Source organism: Leguminivora glycinivorella, chromosome 13 (assembly GCF_023078275.1).
Source record: "Leguminivora glycinivorella isolate SPB_JAAS2020 chromosome 13, LegGlyc_1.1, whole genome shotgun sequence".
In the NCBI taxonomy this organism is placed as follows: domain Eukaryota; kingdom Metazoa; phylum Arthropoda; class Insecta; order Lepidoptera; family Tortricidae; genus Leguminivora; species Leguminivora glycinivorella.
The window spans coordinates 1,627,263-1,639,422 of NC_062983.1; the positions used below are offsets into that span (position 1 = coordinate 1,627,263).

The window sequence follows — 12,160 nt, forward strand, 5'->3', positions numbered from 1 at the left end:
GGTGCAGCGTCTTCTCTCAGATCCTGGCCTCCTGATGTAGCTACTGGTCTCCAGAAACCGCAACAAGACTCGTCGCACCCGGAAACGGATTATGCTTAGGCGTTCAGCAACTTGCTATTGCCGTAGTCCGTTTAGGAGCAGTACCACCACTTGAGCTGCTTTTTCTGGTGTTTTACCCCTATTGCCTCGGTGACTTTTGGAGTGCAAAAGATCCACATGACACCTTTACAGCTCCTTCTAAAACCGTCTGGGGTAGCACACCTAGAGTCCCATTAAAATCGCATCAATACCTTTTTTTTAAACCACGGCAGATTGGCGATTATTGTTTTTAAGAAAGTTGTACACCTTTTCTCTTAAAGGGCTTTAATTGTACTTTGAAATGATACAAATATTGATAGATTACAGTCAATAAGATTAGAGATATTTTTGCTTGAAACGATTTTGCGCGAGGTGCGATTTTTTTTTGACGACGTGGTATACCCTAACTTATGCGAAGTTTAGTCGGCCGCTTGAAATGTGCATGCTCGTGGCGATGTAGCAAATAGGTGATCTGTAGATGCTGGTGTGTTTATACTATTGATGATTGCTTTGAATTTTTGAGCCTTGAATATCGTTGAGCCATTTTTTACTGTAACAAACAAATATACTTATTTATGGCTAATAATTTAGTTATATTAATGCACAAGAAATTTATCCACTAGCAATCATAGTTTTTAAATTGTATCTTAAATTAGTAATTGTGTCTTGTAGATCACAAAAATAGCAATTACTTCGTAAAAAATAATTATACAAAAAATAACTTTCATTTTTATTAGCGCTGTTTATAGGTATTTTACAAAAAAATAGAGTAAAATGTCTTTTTCATAGAATTTTATCAAAATTGTGTAGGTTTATGTGCTAAACTTAAATGGAACAATGGTATTAAACGTAATATGTCTAGAAGGTAATTAATCATTAACTGTTTTGTAATTTTAATTACCGCAAAGCATGACATAAAACTTAAAGTGACAATAATCAGTCAACGCGCTTAAAGCTACCATTACCAGTTAAAGAGGCTTTAAACTCATAACAGCGGTATTCCATTGCTTTGCAAGCGTAATTATGGTAATACATACAATCAAAAATGACTCTAAACAGATAATGACGATTCATTCATGCAAATTCTTTTAAGCGAGTTAAGACCATAACGTCATTTTAAGTAAAAGTACAGTACAACTTTATTTTTAACCTGCATTAAGCCTAATAGTTTAAAGCCAAACCGTCATTACGTGCACAGTGTCACTATACCTATCTCAAAACGTTTAGAATTGTTAAAGTACTAGTGTCATTATAGCAAAAATGACACTGTTACTTTAAAATGAAACTCAATATTGAATAGTTATTACAAGTTCAAAGTGACACTTTAAGGATTGATACAATGTTCCATAAGAAAATTGTCATACTTACCATTCAATCTCGCGGAACACCGTCACTAAACACAAAATGACAACTTTCGTCTTACAGTTCACTACATTTTGATCGGCGTCCAGGTCATTAATGCAAACATGACATTGTTCCCGTCCCCCACGCGTCTATTCCCACTATTCGCCATAGTGACATTAGCGCCCCCTGTCGCTTGTAAGCGAGCTAATTCGATAGGTGTTTTTGCTTTGCATTGCGTTCGTTATGAACGCGCGACCTAGATGGCGTTGTTAACTAAAAACCTATGTTTTTTGGATAGTGTCACTATGTTTTTCAAGGAGCGATATTGCGACTTAGAGTTTCTTATAGGTGGCGGTAAATTATTCCAACACTTCGATGCGGCATAACGGAAGCTACCACGAAAAGCGGACGTTCTGTGTTGCGTACCAATAAGTCTGAGGGCACCACGTACAAGAACTTTTAAAAAGTTGAGTTTTTAAATAGATAAGACGGTTGTTTATCACGACTTACTCCAAAACGCATTGGCCAATGATGCAAAATCATTGGCCATTCGTCTGGAAGTCATGATTAATAAATTGTTACGGTTCAAAAAAGGTGTAATGTGGGAACGAGACGGGACAATGAAACAAAAACGGGCACAAGCATTTCGAATGCGCTGAATTAATGCTGAGGTACGCGCTAGCATACAACCACCGAAGACTGCATCAGCGTAACTTAATTTGGACAGAATAAGCGTGTCACAGAGATTTATGCGCAAGTCGACGTTAATAAAGTCGCGGATACTATACAGAGTGGGGCCTGTAACAAAGGCGAAGAATTGAACGCTAGGCTATTCTCCTTATACTGATCAACATTTGTTCGGCGACTTTTAAAAATAACTTGTATTTCGATTTTTATCACCCTTGAAAGTTTTTTCTAAGAGGTAATGTATTGCGAATTCTGTTAAGTCTAAAGTGTGACAGACAACGTCAATGACAACAATAATGGCGTACATTGAAGCTAATATTTATTTTGTATGAAAAATTTAAAATTTATAGACTTCATAATTTTTAAAAGTCACTTAACAAATGTTGATCAGTATAAGGGGAATAGCCTACAGTTCAATTTTTCGCCTTTGTTACAGGCCCCACTCTGTATAATACTTTGAGTCTATAAAAGCAGTTTTTAATGAGTTCGAGCGCATGTTCTTCAAAGCGTAACTTGCTATCCATAAGCAAACCTAAATTTCGAGCTATAGAAATGCGCTTTAAGACATCGCCGAGGAAATGTCGCCATTATCCTTGGTACAATGCCTCAAGGGCTTATTTTAGACATTAGATAGCTTTTAAGTTTAGTCTTAGTTTCTTATATCGATACCTCTGGGTTCAATTGGCGTAAAGGACATTTTGGCGAAAATGAGTTATATATACAGTTTTGTTCAGAATTTCAAGCGCTATCGATCTGTGTAGTTAAAATTTCGATATCTCTTAAAAAGTTGCCTTTACGACCAAGATTTTCTACTATGGACTTGCAAAAATAGCTTTTCTGAAGGGGCGTAAATATCAAGTCATTAATTATAAATTATTATTTGTGTCGTAAAGGAAATCTACAAATAAAAATATAGTCGTAAGTCACCTTGATATATATTGTTGCCCTTTAAGCCCTTACTTTTTAAGGATCACTTTCTATATAGTGTGGTAAAGTTGGGCGTAAAGGACAAGTTTTTTGTTCTTCGTCCTTTACGACCAGCACTAAAAATATTTTATCCGCAACTGTAATCGATATCTTTGGGTTCAATTGTCGTAAAGGACATATAATGCAGGTTTCCAAGAGAAAGATAAACCCACTTTTTTTGTTTTTTTGACCTATATTTGTGACGTGTATAAGAAAAATATGCAGATTACGAGTATCTTTAACCTAGTGTAGCAACCGTAGTGATAAACTAAACGATTTAGAAGATAGATGGTTGTAAAGGACACGTCAAAATGCTATAACGTCCTTTACACCCATGATTTGATAGGGTCGTAAATGACAGTCTTAGATGATTTTTATACAAAGTCGGGGTGTAATTGTAACCGAAATGGTACTACAAATGTTGTGCTAAGTTTACAATTAAAAACTGGAAAAATGTATCAAAACGTACTTAATATGGCATAGAATAGCTACATTATTATATAGCACTAAGCATTCGGTGTTTTTAGTCTAATATTCTTAGTTTGTAAGGAAGACATTGCATGTACGCAATTAATATTCACATACATAGCTTTGACATGTAGTGAACATGGAAATTTTCACATGCCCTGTGGCAGAGCATATTAAGGATCTCCAATGTAAGTTTACTTTATAACATCTACTGTAACGCACCATATGTTCTTGTGAATAAACTTTCATTCATTCATTCATTCATTAGTTTAATGCAGTGTATTATTTATCTAAGCTATCTTAGCAACAAAAAAGAACAAGACTGTTTTATATCCAGTTTTGTAATAAAGAAACAATATTTGCTTAATAACTATCTAATACTTTGGCAACAAATTCAAAGTTATTTTTTTAGTATTCGCCGCTGTCTGAATAGTCAGTAGGTTACGCATTCAGCCTTTAATTCTAGCAGGGAAACGCTTTCGTAGTATAATTATACTACGGCGAGATGTAGGTAATAAAAAAAAACACTATGGTAATCAGGGTACGTACCCGAATGCACAAACGCTCACGATAATATCTATTTCGTAGCTATATATCTTTATCGCTTTTGTGTATTGCACCAGACTGCATTTTTGTCGGCGTCTGGCGTCGACGATTGCCATTCAGCTACGCCGGCAGTAAGCTTTAACAGTAGACTATACTAACATTTAGTGCGACAATAACAGGTGCGTTTCGCTAGCGAATGAGCGTTAGCGTTTGGTGACTTGGCTATGTACCCAGGTACTTAAAGCATTGACTATAATATTTCTAGGATTGAACTCATAATTAAGATTATTCTTATTTAACAGGTTTTAGACTAAATAACAATCTTCTGTTTTAAAATTATCAAAAATATGAATCAACATAGTAGGTAGTCTTGACTGCAGTTACTATTATTTATTAGTTGGTCACAGTTTGTATACGTGTCCTAACTTGCGTTTATAAATAGGTACTTAACTCTTTAGTTATTATTAGAACTTCTTTCTACTTTAGACTTAAAATTACTGTCGTATTAATATAGTCTACTGTTCACAGTTGCTGATTAAAGTTTACGTGATTACCATTAGTGTTTTTATATTTACTTAAACTACGAAAGCGTTTCCCTGCTAGAATTAAATACTGAATGCGTAACTTATCGAGACAGCGGCGAGTACTAAAATAATAACTTTCCAAAATATTAGATAGTTTTTAAGCAAATGTTGTTTCTTTATTGCAAAACTGGATATAAAATAGTCTTGTTCTTTGTCTTTGCTAAATATTTAGATAAATATACACTGTAACACTATTGTGGCTATTCTATGCCATATTAACTACGTTTTGATACATTTTTCAAGTTTCTCAATTGTAAACTAAGCTAAAAACAGTTGCCATTTGTACCATTCCGGTTACATTTACGCCCCGAATTTGTATAAAAATCATCTAAGACCGTCATTTACGACCCTATCAACTCTAATTGTTCAAAAAAATCGTGGGTGTTAAGGACGTTCATAGCATTTTGACGTGTCCTTTACAACCATCTAACTTCTAAACCGTTTAGATTATCACTACGGTTGCTACACTAGGTTAAGGATACTAAAAATCTACATATTTTTCTATATACGTCACAAATATAGGTCAAAAAACAAAAAAGATATAAACATTTTTCTAAAAAAAAAGTTGTTTTTTGCTTCTCCTGAAAACCTGCATTTTGTCCTTTACGCCAATTGAACCCAAAGGTATCGATATAATTATGTAAATAATTATGTTCATGTAAATAAAGAATAAACATTATGTGTACAATTACAAAAAAAAAAAACATTTGATACTAAGAAGTTTGAGTTTGTTTTGCTATGCTTTTGTAGTCAGTGGGTATTGCACAAAAATGGCTTTATCATTCCTCAAAATGGTTTCTAAGTGATATCTGATCTTTACTGACGATTCAACCTCTAATTTACACCTGACATTAACTCTAGATACGATATGAATGGGATAAAAAGCGCTGGTGGCCTAAGGGTAAGAGATCCTGAGGTCACGGGTTCGAAATTTCAATCGTACCAATGAGTTTTTCGGTTTTTTAGGGTTCCGTAGTCAACTAGGAACCCTTATAGTTTCGCCATGTCTGTCTGTCCGTCCGCCCGTCCGTCCGTCCGTCCGTCCGTCCGTCCGTCCGCGGATAATCTCAGTAACCGTTAGCACTAGAAAGCTGAAATTAGGTACCAATATGTATATCAATCACGCCGACAAAGTGCAAAAATAAAAAATGGAAAAAAATGTTTTATTAGGGTACCCCCCCTACATGTAAAGTGGAGGCTGATATTTTTTTTCATTCCAACCCCAACGTGTGTTATATTGTTGGATAGGTATTTAAAAATGGATAAGGGTTTGCTAAGATCGTTTTTTGATAATATTTATATTTTCGGAAATAATCGCTCCTAAAGGAAAAAAAAGTGCGTCCCCCCCCCCTCTAACTTTTGAATCATATGTTTAAAAAATATGAAAAAAATCACAAAAGTAGAACTTTATAAAGACTTTCTAGGAAAATTGTTTTGAACTTGATAGGTTCAGTAGTTTTTGAGAAAAGTACGGAAAACTACGGAACCCTACACTGAGCGTGGCCCGACACGCTCTTGGCCGGTTTTTTTTATGAGGAACAGGTAAACTATTTGACCACAATCTCACTATCTATCTCTCTCAATCTCTATAAATGTGCAAATGTCATTTGATATTTGCCAGTCGCTTTTCGGTGAAGGAAAACATCGTTAGGAAACCGGACTAATTCCAATAAGGCCTAGTTACCCTTCGAGTTGGAAGGTCAGATAGCAGTCGCTTTCTTAAAACTAGTGCCTACGCCAAATCTTGGGATCAGTTGTCAAAGCGGACCCCGGGCTCCCATGAGCCGTGGCAAATGCCGGGATAACGCAAGGAGGATGATGATAATATGAATTGGATATAATTACTTCAGGTAGAAATGCCATTCAAAAATTACTTTTAAGGCTTTAAATAACTTTTTTCACTGACATAAAATGATTCTTTAACTTCAATTTATTTAATTTCAAATTTTTATTCAAATAGGCTTAATTAAATAAGCACTTTTGACATGTCATACAAAATATTAACAATTACAGCTTAAGAATTACAGATAAGTTATTACAATAATAATTATGTTACAGTTATTACGAAATAATACTTCGAGCTCATATCTCATCACCCTGACACACATGCCTTTTATTTAGAGTTTGTTGGTGTAGTTAGGCCTATGATGCTTGCAATTTTATCACTTATAAATGTGGATAAAGAATCCTTCACGTTCTGGCAGCTATAACAATGTGAGAGTGACAGGATGTCTTATCCACGTTGAGAACTGATAAAATTGTAAGCATAATAGTCCTGCAGGATTGTCATCCTGGCCAACCCCAATCGTCATAATTGACGTAACAACAGCAGGCGTTCGTTAAAACGCAGCGCGATTCGTATGCGGCGCGCCAGACAGCTACGTGCCAAAAGCGGCTCGGATATGCGGGTAAACAGTCTAATAAAAGATAGCAGTAAGAAAATTGGTAAGGAAAAAGCTATGGACAAGATAGAAGCTGATGGAGAGACCATTTAGAAATTTCATTGAAGGAGTCACCAATTTGACTGGCGCGATGAACCAAAAGTAGTCTTGGCCATCATGCCTGTTTGTTCTGAGAAGTCCCCGGTAATGAAGACATGATGAAATAGAAAGAGACTATTATTTTGGTAGCATAAACGGGTTGTAACATGATATTGCTTCCATTGCTGCTGATGCAAATGTGAAAAAATGTGTGTGCAAAAATAAAGTAAAAGTGAATTGTAAGAGCGACAAAAGCTAATAAGCCTAAGCCCTCATAAGGGAGGGTCTTCTTGAGTTTAACAGCGTTGACGTAGTAGTAACTAATAGTCAATGAACCTCTATACTTCCTCAACATTCCTCGAACTCACCCAAATGCAACCTTGTTCAAATGGAAAGCATCCCAGTCTTACTGTTTTCAAACATTTCCTGTGCACTATATAACCTCATAGTGAGTCCGTAAGTCACACATTTTAAAACAAGTCGTACATCCTAAAGGAAGGAAGCAATACAGTGAAGGAATCCTTCCGTCTTGGATGGCCTCCAGCGGGCCAGTGAATCAAAAGAAAAATATTTGTTTAGAGGCCCAGTGAGGGGCAAACTCGATATCGATATCGAATAGATACTCTATAACAAACCATATTGTTGCACCTCAGGGATGGACAGGAGGGCGTTACGAGTACAAGCCTTCGAAAAATTGCCACAGTTAAGTAGGTATACTTGCAATTTTCGATCCTTGACCAGATAGCCGTTTAAATAGATATATCCGTCCAGTAAACTGACAACGCTGGTTTGAGTCCAATTCTTGACATTTGGAGGCCTTGATTCTTTGTATATGATTTGCAAATGATCTCGAGTTTTAAATTTTATGCGAAATATAGGTACTCTGTGAATAAGATCATTGTTAAAGAAGTGATCATTGTTAAGGATATCCATTTATAAAAAAATAAATTCTATTTTAATCTCTTCCCACCTACTGAGAAACAATTTTTATATTAAATGACAAGTAAAAAAAAACACTGCCTCCATTACAAATCGTCCGCAAACGTTTCTATACTTGATAAAAATTCTATTGAGGTATTTTGAAGAATTTTACAGCACAAACATTTTCAGCTCCATCAAGAAATATATTGTCATGAAATAAATGATGCTATCGACATCTCTCAATCTGTCCCATCCCTAGCAGCGTAGAAAGCAGAGCTGTTTTGCCGAACCGAATCAATAAGTCGAGGTATTTGCTTGAAAGCAAAGATATTAGGAACAGATGAGATGGAGACCTGTATTTCTATGCTCTTTGATTTCTATTAAGTTATTAAGAAGCTTTGAGTTACTCTAGCTTGAAGATATGCATCTACAGTTTTAATACTGTTAATTAAAGATCAACTTTTCGTTAGTACTACTGTAAAAGAAGTGTAGAAGATATTTTTAAGTTTATTAGTCATTATGTTCTCAAAAAGAACAATAAAAATATTTAATTTAATCAGCTACGATGCCCAGCAGTATTTCATTATCCTCGTATCTCTATTGGCATAGCATAGAATACTAATCCAGTGTCACAAGTTCCAATTTCAACCATAAGAGTGGTTTTGCACTACAATCCGTGAATCCATTAAAATAAGATTCTGTCATATCCGTAGAACTATTTGTATGGCACTTTACGCAATCCATCCAAATCTCGTCACCATACAAATAGTAGTTCTACGGCTATAACGAATCTTTTTTCAGGGATTCTGATTTAATTCGGATGGGACGTAGTGCGAAACCGCTCCAATAGTGTTCTTTTCTATTCTTATTATATTCCTTTAAGCAGTTACAAGCATTCTTCGGTAGACACTGGATGACAAATGTTCTATATGTACCAAAGGTTTTTCGAAAATTTCTAAAAACTCTTTTATCTTCATTTGTTTCAGGGTGGACTTCAGAAACGGCCCGCCAGAGCACTGGGCCGTCGCCGGGGAGTTCGGAGCACGAACTCACTTCGTCCTCAACGAGTCTGATACATCATCAGCTCATCTGGCTGTTGAAAAGGTGGCCCATCGTGATGAAGGGGTTTACAGGTGTCGGATCGACTATGTGGACTCGCCTACTAGGAATTATAGGGTCAACCTTACTGTAATAGGTAAGCTTTTAAATGAAATAATGCATTTCTATTGAAGCAACAAAGAATGTGTTGAAAAAAAAACCGCTGTCAATTTCAGTTCACACACAAGCTCTGTGCGTTCTCGAGTTAAGGAAGCCCCACACACTGAACTAAACATAAATAATGTCAGAGACATACATACTCTTATAATAGTATTTGGATATAATGTGCAGATTAATTTATCTTATTTTCCTTAATCTTCTGGCGCAGACTGTACGCTGCTTGTTTCCTACCGATGTACAGATTACTCGTAGCACCAATGTAAGATTTCACAATTAATTATTATGAAATTTTCTTCCACAGTTCCTCCAGAATCTCCAAGAATATACGACTCCGAGGGTCGTGAGATTCTTGGCACAGTGGCGGGAACGTTCAGGGAAGGACAAGATCTTTTGCTATCTTGCCAAGCTTCTGGTGGTAAGTTTACTTGCTAATACAATTTGAATGATAAGTAATATAATAAAGATGAAAAGATTTATCAAAGTTTGTTGTTCCCGTGATTGTAAGCTTCTTCCGACTATCTGGTGCGGTCCTACTCAGGTCAAAGAAACCCCGCACACGTTGGGTGCAAATAATGGAGAGTCTCGTTTTGATGCCGAGTTGCCAATAATAATAATAGATAGACACGAAGCATTTCTTACCCACCATGGAGATAACAATGATAACATTATTAACCTATATGATGAGATTGTAAAAATAGTTGTGCTTATTTAAGTTTTTGTACTTATAATTTAATGTCACTAATTAGACCTAATTCTCCAGGTAAACCGCCACCAGATGTCTCCTGGTACAGAGGAGAAGAACGCCTAGCCTTCACGAAGGAAGGTTCAGTCTGTCAATTGCATCTGCCAGAACTGACGAGGGAGATGGCTGGCACGAGGTTCCAGTGTCGAGTGGAGCCACCGTTGCTGAAAGCAGTTTATAGAGATGTTACGCTTAAGTTATTTTGTAAGTATTTCTATATTTTTCATATTTTTATTCTTATTATTATCAACATCATTGTTTTTTTCACTGACTGATCTTATTTATAAAATGTTCATCGTTGACGTTTATGATCTTAATATCATATGTTGATGTTACTGTTAGCTGTCACTGTGTTGGTTGATGCTTTTTCATCACAACAGTTATCGAGACATGTTATTATTGTGAAGAAACTGTCCCTTTTGTTTGATTTTTGGTGTTTAAACGCACACCAAATGGTGGGCTTACGTGTAAAGTATCATTGAAATTAACATCATTAATCATTATCAATTTCATCTCTCACGAATTACATTCAACCTATTAGGTTTCAAACGCATTTTAATCTAGTCCTATAATAACCCATGTAAACTGTATCAAAGTGTACAAAATCCTAATTGTCGAGCTCGGCTACTTGTCCATTGTTCTTCTTGCATCAAAAACCTTGCTATTGGCTGCATTTGCATGCATTATTGTGCCGGGTGCGATATTCACAATCAAGTTCACATTACCATAATCTTCAATTTTATGGTAAGCATGCAAATTGTAATTAATCTTTGCCTGCTTGCTTAACTTCTATTTCATCATCATTTTATATATCAAGCTGAGTAGCTGAATCAGTATTATCTCTGTTTATTTCATCATCATCATCATCCGTATTATTATTTGTATTACAGTAAAGCCACAATTCGTCAGGGTGACGGGAAATGGTATCAGCAGAGCTGGACATGACCGAGCGTTTGTCTGTACAACGAGAGGGTCGAAGCCAGCTCCCAATATTGACTGGTTTATTAACTCACAGAAGATTGATTCCACGTTAACAGAGGTAAGGGACACTCATATATAATGTACCAGGTTGCCAGCTTATCGGTATTTTACAGGATACATTTCGTAAAGTGCGCTGAGAAACTGTACAACCTTGTTCCTCCGTCCCCATTTCACCATAGGACCACCAGACAATCGGCAATGCGGCATCGTGCATCGCTTCACGGTTAGTATTCCAAAAATACGCACTAAGCGTTTTGCTTCAACATTTCTTTTGCGAACCGCCAAGGAGTGGAATGCCCTGCCTGAGTCTGTTTCCGCATGAGTACAATCCAGGTCTCTTTAAAGCAAGAGTAAATAGGTATCTCTTAGGTAAGCGTGCTCCACCGTAGACCGCATCATCACTTACCATCAGGTGTGATCGTGGTCAAACGTCTACCTATTCACACCTATTAAAAAACCTATAGAAGTGAAAATTATAATAGAATTTGCTTTAGAATATCAGAATCTAAGCCAAAAAAACACACACAAGTATCCAACACTTGTTTTTGTATTGACGACCGTTTTGAGCTTCATAATATTTTCTATAGAGAAATAATCATAGCAGCAGGTCATACAACAATCCTCATAGACATTTCTTTAGTAATAGAGTGGTAAAAGCTTGGAATCAGCTCCCGGAGGATGTAATATCGGCCCAAAGTGTAAACGAATTCAAGAATAAGTTAGACAAGCACAGTGCTAATTCCACATAACACCTGAAACCTCTACCGACAACTGGATACAGGCTTTATCAGTTACTACAACTGCCTGCCTGCTTTACAAATAATAATAATAATAATAATAAGCCCGCGGGGGCAGCTTGTGGCGAGCTGACGGTGAGTGGCGACACCGCGGACCCCTATTCCAGAGGGCACTTCCATCTAGCCCTCGCCTCTGCGCTTGCCTTAACCGGCCGGCCAGAGTGGATTCGCAAGAGCGGGACCTATGCTCCAGGTTGGAAGTGTAAAATGTCATAACGCCGGCGGCCTGCTGAATGAAACACCAGGAACCAAGCTACCGCAGACTCACCTCTCGACAACCTTTTAGCCACTCTCAAGTGTTGCTCTGTTGTCGCACCGTGCGTGCGGCCGTTTTGCAGGGCCCACTCA

The 12,160-nt window shown here is 36.8% G+C and overlaps 1 protein-coding gene across 1 annotated transcript in view; it reads left to right on the top strand.

Moving 5' to 3' along the window:
- LOC125232978 (nephrin-like) overlaps positions 1-12,160 on the top strand; it is a 214,198-nt gene that overhangs the window by 154,350 nt on the left and 47,688 nt on the right. Inside the window, exons 4-7 of the mRNA XM_048138841.1 lie at positions 9,061-9,269; positions 9,594-9,707; positions 10,053-10,238; positions 10,925-11,073. Coding sequence (XP_047994798.1) covers positions 9,061-9,269; positions 9,594-9,707; positions 10,053-10,238; positions 10,925-11,073 — 658 coding nt within the window. The remainder of the gene's footprint in view (positions 1-9,060; positions 9,270-9,593; positions 9,708-10,052; positions 10,239-10,924; positions 11,074-12,160) is intronic.